The following is a 17,968-nucleotide window of genomic DNA, read 5'->3' as shown; positions in this document are numbered from 1 at the left end:
CCCTGTGCCACCATCCCCAGTCTGAACCTTTATTACAATACAGAGGCTCCCTGAGTTTTCCAGGGGTTCTAGATAGTTCTTCCCTTGGATCCCTGGAAAGGAAAGGCCTGCCTAGCACAGATGAACCTGAAACCTCTCTTTGTGGTGGACAACGTTCCTGGGACAGTGGATTGGCTGGACCCCTGAGTCCCAGAGCAGCTTGGGTGCCTGCTGTGGATGCTCGGAGACCAGGGCAGGTCCCTCTGCTGCAGGGTGGCTTTGGTGTCCTGAAGGGACTGGGTTTGTGACAGCTCTGAGCATGGTGGTGAGCAGGAAGCAGCAGAGTAGAAAGGAGTTAGATGGCAAGAAGAAGGCACCAAGGGGGTGGGGCCGGAGAGGCTGGGGTTGTGTCTGGTCGGCTTCAGGCATCTCGGAGAGGAGAGGCCCAGGGCCCTTGCTGCTCCAGGCTGGAACTCCCAGAGGGCAGAGCCTCGGCCAGAAGCAAGGCCCCACCAGCCCTTCTGCCCACTCACCTCTGTGACAGGCCGAGGGCGGCCCTGTCACCCACAGGTGACCCTCTCTGAGGAAGGAGGCAGCCCCCCTTTGAATAAGATTAATGCCAACTGGGAGAGTGACACTTGTCTCTCCACTGCCACTGCTCAGTGACACCGCAGAGACATTACTAGCACCTTCACTGTGCAGCTCTGACCCCAGCAGTTCAGTCACTTGCAGCTCAGCAGGTGGCAGCCAGGCCAGGCCACACCCACCAGGCTCTGAGGAGCCGACACCCACTGTCACCTCAGCCCTGTTATGGAGGTTAGGAAGGAGGATCGCCATGAGTTGGAGGGTAGGCTACATAGTTAGACCCTGTATCAAGAAAAAGAAAACAGGGCCGGGGATTTAGCTCAGTGGTGCCGACACCTGCCTTGCAAGCACAAGGTCCTGAGTTTGATCCCTGGTACAGAAAAAAAAAAAAGAAAAAAGAAAACAAACAATGGAGGAAAGGGATGAAACAGAATCAACAGGATGTTGAGTGTTGAGGCAGGGTGAGGGACACATCGGGGTTTCTGTGGTTCCCTAACACCAGGACACACTGTCCACTGGGCCACCTACTCGTGTGTGTGTGTGTGTGCGCGCGCGTGTGCGTGTGTGTGTGTGCGCGCGCGCATGCAGCCTTGGGGAACAGCTGTTAAAAACACAAATCAAGTTCAATGCCTAACAGCGCTGCTTACTTACAAAGTTTATGATTTTAATTTTTGTTTACAAAGATTTTATTATGGGCCTTTCATAAATCACCCTTTTAATCCTGCTGTTTACTACTCTCTCTTTTCCTCTAGTAAGACCCCCAAAGTTACAAAAAATAGGAATTGATAAATACACACGGAGGACTATGCAGTTTCTGCAATGATGGGCCAGTGACTGGGCCAGTGTCTGTGGTGATGACAGTGGGGGCAGCGCACTGAACGAGGCCCGCAGGAGCCTACCGGGGCGACTGCATCAAACTGTGCCAACTTCCGGGTGCCACGGAGCTCTTCCTTCTTGGACCTGTTTGGTTTGTTTTGGTACCGGGGATTGAACTCAGCACCTTGTGCGTGTGAGTCAGGTGCAGTGCCGCTGAGCTACATCCTGGCCCTGGATCTGGTTTTAAAATTGCTCCCTTACAGACCAGCCAAGGGACATCAGCGGGCCTGACACCTCCCTTAAAACCTTGTTTTCCGTCTGGTTTATAGGGTACATCAGTGACAAAGTGCCCTCAGTCAGCAGGTGAGGAGGCTGAGGAGACTCAGACCTGCTTCCTGGAGAAGCCCTGGCTCACTCAGCTCCCATCACCCCTGCCCCATCGGGCAGGAACATGGCTCTTGTCTGCACCAGCCTCCTGCAGAGCAGCCAGGTTTCTGGGCTCTAAAACACAAGCCCAGTCCCAGCCTGCAACATGCCAGCCAACGCTGCTAACTTCTTTTCCTCTTCTTTAAAATCTTTAGCTGCTCTTTCGCAAGACACAGCGTGAGGCGCCGAAGGGGCCAGGCTGCTGTCAGAGGAAGTCTCTGGTGGGGGGCAGGTCCCAAGCACACCTTCCATGAGGGACAGTGAATGACAATCCCTCAGGATGTCCCTGCCCGGAGGAGCTGCCCTGCCCTGCCAGTGTCTGCCACCTTAACACATCTGCCTGCAGCACCCGACTGCAGCGAGTGCTAGGTCAAAGCTGTGGCATGTGGACTCCTGGGCCCAACACAAGGCACAAGGGCCTTTCCAGCAGCTGCACAGGGCGCTTGCAGCCCGGGAGAGGAGAGAAGCAAGGGTCAGGTGCCGGGTTGTCACATCAGTGCTGCAACTGTTTGCGAGTCATAAGAGGGACCCCAGAGCCTGGAACAGACTTCCTGGTGGAGAGCAAGGCAGCCAAGAACTCTTCCCACTCCTCAGGTTTCAAAGGGATACAGTTCTGGGATCATAAATGAAGTCCCCAGCTGCCGCCAGGCCCCAGGACACAGGACTGCAGCCTGGGTGATTAGGAAAGTCCTGTTATTCCCATCGCTTCCTCCTCGACCCAGACTTCCAGTGAAAAGAGGTGATGTGAGGTTGCCATTAAAATCCTGCCAGACCACATCCTGCGGCCTCTGATCAGCAACCAGGAGGTCACCACTTCTTCCCCCCAGTGGCTTCAACTCCCCCAGGAGGGCGGTATCTGTGTCCCTCTGTAAGCCAGGCCTCCTCCTCGGCTCAGGACAGGGACCTAGAGAGAAGCAGCAGCATGCAGCCCTCAGGGGAAACCAGCCGGACTGAGAAAGGTCGTCCCTGGGCCTGAGCCCCCTCTCTCCCAGCAAGGAGCACCCAGGTGGGCTGCAGTGGGCACCCAGGACTCCGGCCCCCAACTCACTTCTTCCTGCGGATCTTGGGTTTCTTCACAGGGCGCAGATAGGGGTTATCAATGACGGTCTCCTCCCCATTCCGGCTGCCCGCCAAGGAGGGGTTCTGGTGCAGCACAGATGTGTTCTCCTTCTCCGCCCCGGACTCGTCCTTTGAACAGAAACGAAATGAAGCAAAACACCAATCTCAGAAGAAAAAGATGGGATCGGGCCCACACCAAGCACTGCCAGGGCAGCTTTCACCAGGAGCCTCCTGCTTTCTAGCGCTCCTTCTGGGCTCGCCAAGGCGGCAGCTGCGATGAGGAGAATACGGGACTCCCCACTCTGTCACAGTGCCGCACCGAGACAGGTCTCGAGCCCTTGGCAGGGAGCAGGGGCTGCCATTCAGATGCTGCCCAGAGAAGCCCGGCCCAGTGGGAGATGGAGAACAGGCAGTGGCCTGGGCGCCTGCAGGCCCAGGGACCAGGCCAGAGCAGGTCTCGTCCTCGGGGGTCACCTAGGCCAAAATGAACAACTTGGAACAGGTTTTCCCCCAAGTTTCCAACTTCCTGTACTTGCAATATGGTGCCAGTGACCATATTCCAGCACAAGCCAGAAACTCCTAGGTTCTGGGGTCCCGACACGGCACCTCCCAGCTGCCAGGACCGTGTGCCCGTCACAGACACTGCCTGTCTGTGACCCCGATTGGGACTTTTACTGTTTATTCGAGAAAAATGGGATTCTGGAGAAATCTTCAGCTTATGTATATTTGGTATGACTGCAATTAAAATGTTAAAAATCACATATGTGCAAACTTAGAAATAAAAAGCAATACATTGAAATTTTAAAAACCTGCCCTACAAGTCTGGGTGATTCTCTTTCCTTATTGATACTTTCCTCTATTTTCCATGTTCTTTACAGTGAGCAGGGGGCACAGGGATGGGGGGAATCACACTCCCAAAATGTGACCTAGGAGCTCAGGCCTGGGGACCAGGGCCATGAGCGGTGCCCCCTAGAGACACCAAGGGCTCCATGGCAGGAAGGTCACTGAGATTCTGGTTCTACAGCTTGCTGAGGCTGACTGGGAGGGCGGCTATGGGGACAGAGTGCAGCGCAGTGTCACCTTCCAATCCCCAGCCGTCCTGCCCCCATCCCCGCTTCCCCTCTCCTCACTTGTCACTTCTCCTTCCTCCATGAGGGCAGGGGATGCTGTCAGTTCCCCAGCCCCTGGCGCTGCGCCTGGTCCAGGCGACAGTCGGGAATGGATGTGTGACTCCTCAGGACTTGGATGTCTGCTGGGGAGCAAGGCACCCCCATCAGATCACCACAGGGCCCCCAGAGACTGGGGCGGGACCCACCGTGCTGATGTGCAGGGCCAGGTTCTCCGTGTCAGGCTGCTCGTCCTGCTCCGAGGAGTCTGTCTCCTCCATCTGCTGCATCTCCAGCTCCGAGGGCAGAAGGGCTGTCAGGTAGGGGATGGTGAAGGGCCGGGCAGCGATCACTGGGGACGGAAAGGGAGGCACCGCCACTGTCTCGAGTCCATGCAGCTGTGCCAAGCCTTGCAGCAGGCAGTGTGCGGCATGGGAGACAACAGGGACTCCTGAGCTCCGGCACGGCACGGCACGGCACGGCACAGTGGGGCAGGCGCATACCCGGCTCCTGTGTGCCACCCCCAACCCTCACCCCTAACCTTCACCCACCCTGCTAAATCGCGCAGGTGCCACCCCACGCACAGACAAGGAGCCTGGTGCACAGTGGTTAGCGCACTGCTCAAGCACACAGGAAATGCCAGGGGGGGATTTGAACTCGGGCAGTGAGACGCTGGGCCCACTGTCAGCAAGTGTGACTACATTCATACAGGATGATCGGGTGACAGATGGGGTCCTGGGGATGCAATGGCCATGTGACCTCTTGCCCAAGGTCAGTCAGGCCCTCTAGACCTCATTTCTCTCTCTCCTTCCTTCCTTTGCTGTTGCAAGTACTGGTAGGGACTGAGCCCAGGGCCTCCTGTACACTAACACTTGCTCTACTGCTGAGTACATCTATCTCGCTCTCTTTCTCCCTCTCTTTTTTTAAAATTTTGAGACAGGGTCTTGTTAAATTGCCCAGGCTTTTGATCCCCGGTACCAAAAAAAAAAAAATATGCCCAGGCTGGTCTGGAACAAGCAATCCTCCTGCTTCAGCCTCCAAAGTAGCCGGGATTATAGCCGGGCATCACTGTGCCTGGCTCAAACCCTCATTTCTACCACAAGGATACTGATCTCTTCAACCTGAAGGGCGTAAGTCCAGAGGCTGAATTTGAGAGTTCCGTGTGTAAGTGTCCACTGTGCTGAAAGATGATCCTGGTAAGTCAGTTTCAGTTTTTCAAAAAGCAATGAGGGTGAAGGAAGAAAATGATTTAAAAATAATAATTAGCCAGGCACAGTGGTGCATGGCTGGAGTCCAGCTTTTTGTGAGGCTGGGGCAGGAGGATCAGTTGAGCACCATCTTGGGCAACAGAGTGAGACCCTGGCTCAAAAATAACGAAAAACAGGGCTGGGGATTTAGCTCAGTGGTTCCGTCACCTGCCTTGCAAGTGCAAGGACCCAAGTTCAATCCCCAGTACCAAAAAAAAAAAACACAGTACTCAGAATGAAATACCTGTCTGTGTTCTTCTCTGCTAGAGCATGAATTCAGGAGATGCCTTGAATGGATCTTTGCTGTGGATCAGACAGAGGCACAGGGAGCAGGAGGAGCAAGGCCTGAATGCCACCTCGTAGCCTGTGACCCTGAGCCGGTGACTTAATTTCTCTGTGAGCCCTAGCTTCCTCTGAAGGTGACAATGATAGTCCTGACTTGTGGGTGCAGAGGACCACAGCAGGTGCAGTGTGGGAAGCGAGGAGCACAGGGTCTGGCATTTGGGAAGTCAGCTGCTGTCACTGCAGTGACCTGGGCCACATGGCCAGACGGTGCAGAGATGCACCGGAGAGGGCCCTTGTGACAGCGGCCAGCCCTGACACCAGCGCCCATCTGCTCCAATGGCCACCACTTCTCCCATGTGAGTTCTACACCTCGGGCTTGGCTACCCTCACAGTGACCGGAACCTAAACTATCCTAGCAGCCAATCCTGAGAGTCAGGGGCCGGCTCGACAGGCTGGGAAGAGGAGCCCGACATCGGGAGAATATGCCACATCCACAGGACAGGGGCTTATTCCTTTGTCCCTGGGCTGAGAGAAGGGGGAGCAGTGCAGTGATTGCTAATGACGACTTGCGGCCAAGCGGGGTGGTGCTCACATGGGAAGGTACTGACGTCATCTTTGAAAAGGCTCTGGGTCTCGCCTGTCTTGGCCATGAAACGGGTGAGTGCTCGCTCCACATCGCGCCTCTGGGACGCTGCCTTCTCCCGCAGGACTTGGTAGTCAGACACAGGCTCCCGGTACGTCTGCAAAGACATCGGCGAGGGCGCCAGGTGAGAGCCACGCTCTCTGCTGTCCCTGGTCCCTGCCCTGCTGCCTCGAGGTCTTCGGCCTCCCAAACTGGCCTTCACTGTCATTCAGGGCTGACATCTCCAGAACACAGTGAAAGGGCAGAAAGAAAATGATGTGAAGACATCACTCTTTATTTTTAACCTTAAAAATTAAGAAATATAGGGCCGGGGATTTAGCTCAGTGGTTTCGCCGCCTGCTGCGCAAGTGCAAGGACCTGAGTTTGATCCCGGTACCAAAAAAAAATAATAATAATTAAGAAATGTGTAATTCCAGCACTCAGGAGGTTGAGGCAGGAAGATCACAAGTTTGAAGTCAGCTTGTGCTATATACTGAGTTCAAGGCCAACCTGGACTGCATACTGAGACCGTGTCTTTAAAAAAAGAAAAAAAGGGCCGGGATTTAGCTCACTGGTTTTGTGGCGCAAGCGCAAGGACCATAGTTCGATCCCTGGTACCAAGAAAAGAGGCCGGTGATTTAGCTCAGTGGTTCTGCCACCTGCCTTGCAAGCGCAAGGACCCAAGTTTGATCCCCAGTACCAAAAAGAAGAAAGAATAAGAAAAAAAGTTTGGGGCTGGGGATGTAGCTCAGTGGCACTGTGCCTGCCTGGCAAGCGCAAGGTCCTGAGTTCGATCCCCAGTAGAGGAGGGGAGAAAGCTGGGTGTGGTATACCTGTAATCCTAGCACTCTAGGAGGCTGAGGCAGGAGGATTGCAAATTTGAACCCAGCCTGGGCAATTTGTTGACTTAAGAGAGACCTCACTCAAAATAAATAAAAAGGGCTGGAGACGCAGCTCAACGTGAAGACCCTGAGTTCCATGCTCAGTACCTACCACAATAAATAAAAATGACTTTTCTATTATGGAAAAATTGAAAACTCAGAAACGTACATATAGAACAATCAAAACTACCTATAATCTCATCAGGAATTACCACGAATGTTTTGTGGAATAGCCTTTCAGTTTTGCTTCTATATGGCTAAGTTCTTTTGTGTTTGGGTGGGACAGGCAATTTCTGGCCTCCACTTCTTTGGTGGCAACTTGAGGTCATAATTTCCACCTGCCACAGACACTGTGATATCCAAACCTCTCTTCCCCCAACAACCTGACTGCGGGCTCAGCGTCAGCCCCAGCCGGGCTCTGCCACTCACCGGGGTCTTGATGTAGGTGTGGGGGTCGGGGAACTCTGGGAAGTGGCTGGGGATGTGTGGCGGGTGGGGTCGGTTCTGCCCCGCCGTGAGGGCCTTGGGGGTCACCGGCTGATTGGTCACTGGAGCTGCGAGAAAATCGTAAGCAGTTACTCCTCCAGCAAGGCCCTGGCCCCACAGACTGATCTCCGCCCGAATCCTCCTCTCCTGGACCACAATTTTCTAAACAGCAGGCACTTCCCACTTCTACTAGTAAAAGGCCTTGATGGCTCATGGACCTGAAAAGGTCGCCTCTACAATGCCTGCCTGCCGGCTGGCCTCAACTAACCTTCCCACCTGTGGCAATGTGCCGAAAGCCTCTCAGATTGCTAGGTGGGGAGCCATGACAAACATAGTTACAGGAAAGACCGTGTGAAAGAACTATGGAAGTTAGGGTGCCCCAGTCTCTCCAGGGACCCTTGGGGAGCTGGCAGCGTAGCTCAGTGGTACAGCACATTAGTATACGGGAAGCCCTGGGCTCAAACACCACACTCCCCTTCGCCTCCTGGCCCCCAGAATGTTCAGGCTTCAAATAACAAAGGTATTCATGGAGCTGGAGAAGCAAGTGTGGGCTTCATGATTACAAGAGGGAGGTGAAAACAGCATTTTCCACTGCCACTTTGAGAAGAATTCTTAGGGGTTTTTTGGTTTGCTTGGTTTTTTTTGCAGTACCAGGGATCAAACTCAGGACCTGTGCTTGCGAGGCAGGCATGGGGCCACTGAGCTAAATCCCCGGCCCTGTTTGCTTATTGTTTTGAGACAGGGTTTTGCTATATAGTTTGGGCTGGCCTTGAATTCACTATGTAGCCTAGGCTGGCCTCAAACTTGTGGCGATCCTTCTGCCACCATGTTTTTGGTTTTTTGAGACAGGTTTGCACTAGGCTGGCCTCAAACTCAAAGCAATCCTCCTGCTTGAGAAGAATTCTTAAAAAGATGACAATATGAAAAAAGTGCCATTAGGCCGGGTGTGGTGGCACACACCTATAATCAGGAGGCTAAGGCAGGTGGATCACAGTGTGTTCAAGGCCAGTCTGTGCGTCCCATAGTGAGACCCTGTTTCAAAAGAAAAAAAGAAAAGGAAAAGAAAAAAGTGACTTTATTTTTTGGGGGGGTACTGGGGATCGAACTCGGGTCCTTGTGCTTGCATAGCAGGCAGCAAAACCACTGAGCTAAATCCCTGGCCCTGGATTTTTTTCTTTAAAGTCACTTTTTCACAGTTAAATCTGTCACTACAGCATGAAAGCAAGCAGGGACGATAACATGGCTGTGCTCCAATAAAACTTTATTTACAAATCAGGCAGCAGAAGCTGGGCGTGGTGGTGCACGCTTGCAGTCCCAGCACTTGGGAGGCTAAGCAGGAGGAGGATCACCAAAAGACTGAAGCAGCCTGGGCTACATAGTTCGTCCAAGGCTGGCCTGGCCTGTGCACTGAGAGCTTGTCTCCAAAACCAAAACCAAACCAAAACAAAGCAGAGAGTGGGCCGCATTGGGCCCAGGGCCACAGTTCAGCAGCTCTGACCTAAGGAAGAGCAGCCTTTGCGCTACAGGGCCTAAAGCACAGGAGTCAGGGCGATGTCACAGAGACGGTTTTCCTCCATGGGACTGAACTTCACACCCCAACCCTGTGAGCCCAGACAAGATTAGGTTGAGAGGGCCCCAGAGACTGGAAGGGGGCTGGAAACAGAGAAACCACTGCCAGTCTGATCCCAGCCCTGCTCAGCTCCTAGCTCACCCACAGCAGTAGCTGAGCGCTTACTGAGTCCTCGGTGAAGTCACTTACGGGCAGTGATGACCATCCTCTGAGATCGCTTTGCATAGGCAGGGAGAGTGTCCACGTTGAAACCTGTGAGATGAGAAAACACAACCCTGCCTGGCCCGCCGGACAGGACGGCAAGCGTGGGAAGTGCACTGACAGTGCAGGACATTGGAGGCTTAAACCCAAGCAACCACCAGCAGGAGGCCCAGCAGGGGTCAGGGTCTGGAGTCTCTTACAAGGGCTCAGGGGCGCCCTCTCTTGATCATTCTCAAGCTAAAAGCAGATGAGGCAGCTGGGAGTGGATGTGCAGACGCCCTTACCCATCTCCACCAGTGTGACCACAATGTCCGACAGTGTGGGCTGGGTCCTGGCCGTGTGCTCGCAGTACGACTTGGCGCTCCTCCCGATTTCTGAAATGTCTACGAGGGGATCAAAGCCATAGGGCCTGTCAGAGCTCCTCAAAAGTGAAACATGGAATTACCACGGGAGCCAGCAATTCTACTTCTAGGTCCACACCCAAATGAACTGAAAATGGACTGCTGGATACTTGTATGCTGTGTTCAGAGAAGCATTATTCAAAATAACGAAAAGGTGGGAACAACTGACTGTCCAATGACAGAGGTATATACATATATGTTCATTCCACACAGTGGAACACTTATACTCCAAAAAGAATAAAATTCTGATACATGCCAGAACACAGATGAACTATAAGGTACCCGGAAAAAGCACATTCATACTGTCAGAGGGTAGACAAGAGGTTACTAGGAGCTGGCAACAGGGAACTGAGGAGCTATTGCTCAAGGTCTGGTCCCCAGCACACAGGGCGGGATTCTGGGTACAAGCGCAGAGCTCTGCGGTGTGAGGGGCAGGAATTGCACCGGAAGTGGTCCTGCTGGGTTTGCAGTGCAGTTCACCCTCTCTCTCTATCCAAACCTTTCCCCTATTTACTACTCTTGGAGGAGGAAGAAGCGTCACTCCCTTAGAAACACCATGAACTCTGCCACCCCTCATTCATCCCACCCTGAAACAAGGTGTAAACAGGGAAATACCTGGTTCCTAAAATCAAGACCATTCCTTTTTTCTTCCTTTTTGCACTGCTAGGAATCGAAACCAGGGCCTTGTGCATGCTCCCTATCACCGAGCTATACTCCCAACCCTTTTAAATTTTATTTTGAAGTAGGGTCTCACTAAGTTGCCCAGATTGGTCTTGAAATTGCAGTCTTCCTCCCCCAACCTCCAAAAGAGCTAGGATTATAGGAATGTACCCCCACTCTTAGTTTTGGTTTTTTAAAATATTTATTTATTTATATATTTATTTTGCGATATCTGGGATCAAACTCAGGACCTTGAACTTGTGAGGCAGGTGCAGTGTCACTGAGTTACATCCCCAGCCCTACTTTTTTTTTTTTAAAGACAGAGCCTCACTATGTTGTCCTGGCTCGGCTCAAACTTATGATATTCCTGCCTCAGTCTCCTGAGTAGCTGGCATTCTAGGTATGTGATATCATACCTGACTAAGACATGTCCTTTCAAAAATATTTTTTCCATTCTATAAAGCTTATCCATCCTCATTCTTTGCATCACAAGACAGTAACTAATTACATAATGTGATGGCATCTATTTCATGGGACTCAGTTCTGCCTCCCCAACAAAAGTGTAAGTCCTTTGAGAATAGAGAGGAAAACAGTAACAAGGGCACCTACAAGTCATCAGGAGTTTACAGTCCCCGAGCACTAAACATTCTGCATAGACCTCTCACTTATATTCACACCTCCCCCAGGTACAAATTATTATTCCATTTCAAGCAAGGAAACTGAGGTTTAGTGATTGGCCCAAATCATTAAGTGGCAGATTTACATCCACATCCATCTGATTCTAAAGTCCATAAATCATTTCACTATGCCCAGTTTTCCCCTCAAATGCTCTCTAACACCATCACAGCGCAGGGCACAGTACTCACAGCTCTGCAGCATCTCGGTCAGCGTTTCCACAGAAGCTTTCTCGGCGCTCTCAAATCCTGCCTCTGTCAGCAAGGAGCTCACCACTACTTGCAAGGTTCTCCTCCGGGCCAGATAGTAGTTATCAGCAGGGTTAGTGGACTGTTTACTTCCTGATCTCTGTGAATTATGAAGGAGAAGGAAGGGGAGAGAGATTGATTTTCAAATCACAAGACGAGGGTGCAATCACACAGTTCACAAATCTCAAGGGAAGCCAAAGTTTTCCTGTTAAATACTTCTTTATGGATATCTTGTTTAGATTTTTGTTTTGTTTTTTTGAGACAGGGTCTTGCTATGTAGTTCAGACTGGCCTTGAACTCACTATGTAGCCCAGGCTGGCCTCGAACTCACAGTGATTTTCCTGCCTCAGCTTCCAGAGTGCTGGGATTACAGGCGTCTGCCACCATAACCAGCCAATGCTTAGATTTATAGATTCTGGCCAACTGAGTAATAATTGAGCACTTAGGGTGTGCTAAATACAGAGCAATCTTTCTGGGAACCTAAAACATTCCCACGGAACAAAATGGCTGTTTTTTCACTTTCTTTCTCTTTGTTTTTTTGTTTTTTGTTTTTTCACTTTCTACTTTAGTAGGTTAGCAGGATGTAAGGCTGAACAAACATGCACGATAGGACTGAGTAAGTCTACCTCACAGAAAAAGAAATTCTCTATTGTTCCTTCCATCTCCACACCATCTCATTAACAGGAAAAATAAAACAATAACAATCCTTGATGTCTAGGAGAGGAGGGCAAAGGGTAGCAGCACGGAAACGCAGGGAAGCTAAATATTTTGAAACTGGAATCCCTCCCAACCTTGGTTGGTCAAATAGAAGGTAAAAGCGGCCTCTTTGGGCCAATCAGAAGGTGTTTCGGGACGAGCCAATCAGGACGCAGATCCATCAACTCAAGAGGCCTTCGCCAAGTCCTCAGAAGGGGGACACGTATGGTTTAAAGGCCCACCTCCACTCGGAGTTCATGGTGGGACTGGATTTCTGGGGATGAGCGTGCTGCGTAGGCCAGAGGGAAGTTAGAGGACGCCCAGACTCTCTAGGCTCCAGCCCCACGCCTCCTAGTCTTACCGTTCCCGAGCCTCCGGCCCCGGCTGTGGACGCGGTGTCGGCCATCTTGCTCTGGCGCCGTGAGTTTGAGCGCGGGGCAGGATGGGACTTGTAGTCGCAGGCGGCGCGGCGGCAAGGGGCGGGGCTGAGAGGCCCGTGGCGTCACCGGGGGCGTGTCGCGGGCCCAGGTGAGTCCCGGCCACGCCCTCTTGTCCTCTTGGGCTCCCCACGCACCCCCTGCCTGGGACTCAAGGGCCCCTGGGGGGCGCAGACGCGGGTTTAAACGCAGGCCCTCTCCAGCTGTGGGACTCTGGACACCTCACCTCGCCCTACCTGCCTCAATTTCCCTTTTGGGCACAGGGCACTGAGCCCACGCGGCCCGCCCTGCCTGCGGCGCTGCGGGTTGGAATCCGCGTGGTTGTTTACGCCCTGAGGACAGCGCCCCCCTCCACCCCCGCTCCCCACTTCCTCCCCAGCTTCAAAGTCGCTGGGCGGCGCGGCTGTGTAAACACGTCTGCCCGCGGAGGCGGCCGCTGGTTTGTTTCGGGCGCTCGCCGGGACCGGAGGGGACGCTGTCCGCTCCCCAGGAGGTGCTGTCCCCTCCCCAAAGACGGGCTGGACTGCGGGGACGGCGGCTGTGCCCGCCCCAGGCTCCGGGATCAGGTAGGCTGGGGCTGGGGCAGCCCGAGGTGGGTGACACCCTGCCCCTCGGGGTGACGCTCAAGGCCCAGGCTGGGGACGCGGAGCTGGGAGCCGAAGAAGGGGGTGAAGGAGTCGGGCGCCTTCATCACAGCCCGGGTGGTCCCCAGAGCGCAGTTCCCTGTCTCTCCAAGTGAGCGGTCCTGTCTTCGAGGACAGAGAAGTCCCCGAGAGCAGGGCCCTGAATATGTGCGTGGCAGGCAGACTTGAGCCCCTGGGTTCACTTGTGACCTTGGGTCAGGGCCAAGGAGGGACCCTCTGTGGTGTCCCCCAGAGGCACACAGGTGACACCTCACTGGCTGTGTCTCACCGTGGAGGATGCTGGCTGCTGTCGCTAAGGGTTCGGATGATTTGTCTGTACCGAGGGAGCACCAAGGGCTGTGCAGGACGCTGAGGGTCCCCGCTGGTCTGTCCAGGTCACACACAGCAGCGATGAGGGGCCAGGGCTCTGGCTGGGATTTGGGAGGGGTTTAACAGGAAAGGACAGCAGGTCACCAGGCAGGGGTCTGGAAGCTGGTCTTTGGGGTACTTATCCCCCAGACCTGGGCTGAACCCCGGTTGTGGTGTCAAGCACTGGGACACATGGTGACCCCAAAGCAGTCCTGCTTGCCATCCAGGCGAGAAAAGGAGGTGGGAACCAACAGGAGAGAGTGGGTCCCCCGGGGTCAATGTCAGTCTATGCCATCCTGGCCATCATCCACATCCCAGGCTCGGGTCCCCTTCCTCAAATGGGGGCTGGCCACCCACCACCCCCGTTCCCTTTGGGACCTGAGGTGGGTGAAGTGGCTCTCAAATGGCTTCCTTCGACCTCTCCTCTCCCGCGTGTTTCCCAGAGATGTGATTCATCACTTGCACAGTGTTTTCTGAATTTGACACCATTCGCTGCGGCCTTGCACCGCCTGCATATGTAAGGGTCAGGGACATCTCAGTGGACAGCCCAAGGCTTCTGATCGGTCCAGCGGGCTCTGTGGTCCTGACTGTCTTCCCCTTCTGTTCCCATCCCTGCAGGGCACAGAATGCTAGCTGACAATTGCAAGGCACATTCGGTCAGGTGCCCTGTGGGTGGCTTCGCTGTCACATCTCATGGGATCCTCCTCGGTCCTGGGAAGTGTCACGGAGCCATCTCCATCTTGTGGGAAATGAGCACAGGGATGAGCAGTTTTCAGGAGGCGGGGGTGGTGGTGGTGCAGGAAGTCAGTGCCAGAGCTGGGATCAGAACCCCAGTCATGTGACTCGGGAGACCCTGCTCCTGCCCACCCAGCCACCTGCCTCCTGGGTGGGCCGTGTGCAGTGTGGCCCTGAGCCCCAGGCTGGGGGACCTCAGGGTCAGTGTCCCTGTCCTGTAGTTCTGTGTCCTGGGTGGTATTCGGGTATGAGCCAATGTCTGTTAGCCAGCTCAGGGCTCGCACTGGTCACAGAGCCCCAGCAGGCCTGGACTGGGGCTGTGGGAACAGCACAGGGCTGGCTCTGTGTGTGTGTGTGTGTGTGTGTGTGTGTGTGTGTGTGTGTGTGTGTGTGTCCCCTGTGTAAGGCTCACTTGGTCAGAGGAAGGGGAAACATAAATAGCCAAAGGTTGGGTGTGTAAGAAAGAATTTCTTTTTGTTTTTTGGTTTTTTGAGACAGGGTCTCACTTTGTAATTTGACTGGTCTTGAACTCACTGTGTAGCCCAGGCTGTCCTCAGACTTGCTGTGATCCTCCTCCCTCAGCTTCCCAAGTGCTGGGATTACAGGCTTGTGCCACTACTCCAGGCTAAGAGAGAACTGCTCTGTGAGAATCGGGGAATGTGGGAAACTGACAGCTCCACATTCTGGCTTCCAAACATCCAGTCCGCCTGGGCAGTGCTACTGGTGGAGCCAGGCTCCGGGTATTTCTCTACCTCCTTTCTGGAACCTGTGGCCCCCACCTCCCAGGACCTGTGCCTGGTGGGAGGGGTGAAGCCACCTTGTGAGAGGGGTGTGAGGGGGAGGGGTGTCTCTGCTGGACTCAGGGGCCGAGGGAGGCGGGGCAGACAACAGGGAGGCAGGATGTGACTTTCAGAGCAAATCAGGCCGCTCTCACCCCTCCTCCCTGCACCTCGGTGACCCTGTCCCCTGTGTCCCCTCCCCTGCCGCCTCTCGCAAGCGTGCGAAGAACAGGTTGTACTTTTGAGAAACCACAAGAGGAAGTCTCCGGAGGGCTGGGGTGGGGAAAGTTCTGGGGCCCCGCCAAGTTCCCTTTCTCTGCTGAGCACGTCTGTTGTCTTGCCTGGGAAGCCATTTAAATTTTAAACCCTCGAGTTTCAAAGAGCTGCCTGCTGTCCCCTGCCCCTCGCCCAGGCGGCTGGCTGGGGAAGGCTCGAGCCTGCCAGCTGCTTCTCTCCTCGCCCCTTCCCCTTGTTTCCCAAGCGCTCCCTGAGAGGAATGTGGCCCCGGTGGCCACTTAGGAGCGGCATGATGTCACAGGAGCTATCCTGGCGCTTTGGCTCCAGTTATTTGACGTGGTGCTCACCAGAACTCCAGGTGGTAAATACCTCCATCCCCAACTTACAGATTCAGGGAGGCTGAGGATCCTGCCCAAGGCCACAAAGCCAGGAAGTGACAGGGTCCACATTTGGACACGGGGCTGTCTGATTTCAAGGTCTAATCTCCTGAACTTCAAAATTAACCCAATAATGGAGACCAAAATCTATAGTTTTTGTTTGGTTTGCTTTTAAGCCTCTTGCTATGTAGGCCTTGAACTCACTATTTAGGCCTTGAACTTGTGGCAGTCTTCCTGCCCCAGCCACTCGAGTGCTGGGATTACAGGTGTGCACCACCACGCCTGGCTTCTGGAAATGAATATTTCTTTTTTTTTGGTACCAGGGAGCGAACTCAAGACCTTGCACTTGCTTTCGAGGCAGGCAGGCGCCACCGAGCTAAATCCCCGGCGCTGGAAATAAATACATTGTTAAAAAGGAAGTGAAACTGAGGGAAGAAAAGATGCCTTAGGTGAAAGTTTGAGGAAGGAGGTGGGAGGAACCGGTGGGATCAGGATTCTAAAATGAAGAACAGCCCAGCATGGTGACCATGCATTTCTGTAATCCCAGCATTCCGGGAGGCTGAGGCAGGAATATCGAAAGTTGGAGCCCAGCCAGGGCAACTTGGCAACCTAGCGACTTACGGAGACTGTCTCAAAATTTAAAAACGGTAAAGGGCTGGAGATGCAGTCCTGCGTTCAAACTCCGCTACATCAGTCAGTCAATCGATCAGATACAAACTCTGTTAAATAATTGCCTGTTCCACGTCTGAAGGAGGCAGTGCGGTCTGCGACGTCTGCTCAGAGTGGGCTTCGCCAGGGAGCGGACCGAATCCCTATGAACCCTGCAGTGACCCCGCGCTTGATCTGCGCCCTCGCCGCGGTTGCCCACCAGGTGGCGCTGTTGCCCAGCGCGTCGCCCTTCGCGGGGTGGGTGCGGATCGCCCGCCGGTCCTCCGGCGGCTGCTGGTTTCCTGGGACCTCTGCCCTCGCCGGTCCCAAGCTGTTTCCGCGGCCGTGCCCGGAGAGCCGCTTTGGACCCGGCAGAGGCTCCGTAGAATGTGCTCTGCGGCCTTGGCCTCTGGGATAGGCTCCTGTCCCAGGGCAGGGACACACACATCTGCCCTTTCTCTTCCCCCTTCCTGACCTTCCTTTGCCCTTGACTTTTTTGGGGGGGTTGGCTTTTTGAGACGGGGCCTCTGCTACGTGGCCCAGGCTGGCCTCGAACTCAGGATCTTCCTGCCTCAACCTTCCAGATGACAGTATTGCGGGCATGTGCCACTGACCAACCTCCTTTGCCCTTGAGATAGCAGGACCGCGTGTCCGGGGGCAGAGGACTGGTCAGCGATCCTTGGGGGAACCACAGGAGTGGCCCTTCGTACCCCTTCAAGGGGCAGGATGCCACTGGGGACACCGTGGCCTCAGCACTCTGACCAGTCCTCTCACCCCAGCGACATTCCTTCCTATGGGGAGAGGCCCAGGGCAGGGGACAGGGGAAGAGACCTGCGGGGTCCTCCTCGGGACCCCCAGCTCTGCTCACTGCCCAAACGCGAAGAGGCTGGGAGCCGAGCTGACCACAGCTGAGGCAGGAGGATCGAAAGTTGGAGCCCAGCCTGGGCAACTTAGTGACTTAGCAGGACCCAGTCTCAAAAAATAAGAAGGGTGGGATGCAGCTCAGTGCTCAGTGCAAAGGCCCTGGGTTCAATCCCTGGTGCCCCAAACCCAAGAGCCCTGGTTTTTTTCCAAACCCACCTATGGCCTCTCGTCAGCCTCTTCTAGAATAACCATCGGCCTCGTCTCTGGCCCAGGGTCACACAGTGGGACAGAACACTGAGGTCATCAGGGTGTCTGGGACCTCCCAGGTCTGGCCCCACTGGGTCCCCTCTCTCTCCCTCCCTGGGCTCCCCAATTCCATGTGGGTGCAGCTGAGGGGCAGAGGGTGGCAGAGCACAGGGCACCTGGGACGGGACATCTGCAGGCTCTTTGCTGAGCTCTCTTTGATGGGTCCCTGTGCTGGACATCAATTGTGGCTGGGCCCAGGCAGCATCTGTCCCCTCCCAGCAGCAGGCTCCAGCCCATGGTCCTGGGCAGCGCCTGTCCCGAGTCCCTTCACAGGGAGTCTTGGCCCGGGGGAGGATGTGGCAGCTTCTCCCGGGCCTGTCACTTCCATCCTTTTCCTTCCTGCCAGCTGCACCTGCTGCCCAGGCCGCCTCCGTCTTCCCTCTGAGCTGGTCGGCTTCTGCCTGGAAGAGGTTGAAGTTTCCTCCCCTTCTCTGCATCTCTTCCTGAACACTGGGCGGCAGCCATGTCGGTGTCAGAGCAAATGCCTCTCTGGGCTGTATGCCATTTGTAAATACATTTCTAATAAATATGTGTATTTGTTAGTTCATTTCTCAGGCGTGGTAGCACACGCCTCCAATCCCAGAGCTCTGGGAGGCTGAGGCAGGAGGACTGAGGCAGGAGGACTGCAAGTTGGAGGTAGTCACTGTTAT

At 54.4% G+C, this 17,968-nt stretch overlaps 2 protein-coding genes across 7 annotated transcripts in view; one reads left to right on the top strand and one right to left on the bottom strand.

The window, feature by feature from the left end:
* Positions 1-1,202: 1,202 nt before the first annotated feature.
* Positions 1,203-12,412, bottom strand: Taf8 (TATA-box binding protein associated factor 8). 3 transcript variants are annotated; one of them, XM_004846581.4, is made up of 9 exons: positions 12,305-12,411; positions 11,191-11,347; positions 9,548-9,646; positions 9,252-9,314; positions 7,436-7,560; positions 6,096-6,243; positions 4,181-4,323; positions 2,855-2,994; positions 1,203-2,710 (listed from the first exon to the last, which is right to left on the bottom strand). In XM_004846581.4, exons 1-9 carry the CDS (start codon positions 12,347-12,349, stop codon positions 2,698-2,700), a joined length of 933 nt encoding a protein of 310 aa, XP_004846638.2. In that variant the 5' UTR covers positions 12,350-12,411; the 3' UTR covers positions 1,203-2,697. The 3 variants fall into 3 exon arrangements, with proteins under 3 accessions (XP_004846638.2, XP_021115477.2, XP_004846639.2); XM_021259818.2 differs by lacking the exon at positions 12,305-12,411 and adding an exon at positions 11,874-11,894; XM_004846582.4 differs by lacking the exon at positions 1,203-2,710 and having other exon boundaries at positions 2,851-2,994; positions 12,305-12,412.
* The window catches only part of Ccnd3 (cyclin D3), a 46,994-nt gene continuing 41,169 nt past the window's right edge, over positions 12,144-17,968 (top strand). Inside the window, exon 1 of one of the 4 annotated variants that reach the window (XM_087184542.1) lies at positions 12,144-12,363. The gene's annotated coding sequence lies outside the window, so the exon portion shown is untranslated. The other 3 variants (XM_087184543.1, XM_004846586.4, XM_004846585.3) reach the window with 3 other exon arrangements.

The sequence above is a fragment of the Heterocephalus glaber genome, unplaced genomic scaffold, assembly GCF_053883595.1.
Source record: "Heterocephalus glaber isolate CG9 unplaced genomic scaffold, H.glaber_assembly_v1.0 deba00001497, whole genome shotgun sequence".
Taxonomy (NCBI): Eukaryota; Metazoa; Chordata; class Mammalia; order Rodentia; family Bathyergidae; genus Heterocephalus; species Heterocephalus glaber.
Note: the sequence above shows the minus strand (reverse complement) of the source record. Positions and strands in the feature narration are given on the sequence as shown.

Bases quoted from the DNA above. Each gene is read 5' to 3' on its own strand.
- Taf8 (XM_004846581.4), bottom strand. From the start codon at position 12,349: ATGGCCGACACCGCGTCCACAGCCGGGGCCGGAGGCTCGGGAACG. The intron at 9,315-9,547 runs GTAAGGGCGTCT...CTCATCTCACAG, and splicing joins GGTCACACTGGTGGAGATGG to GTTTCAACGTGGACACTCTC. The intron at 4,324-6,095 runs GTGAGCACCACC...TTCCGTCCCCAG, and splicing joins TGACGTCAGTACCTTCCCAT to TGATCGCTGCCCGGCCCTTC.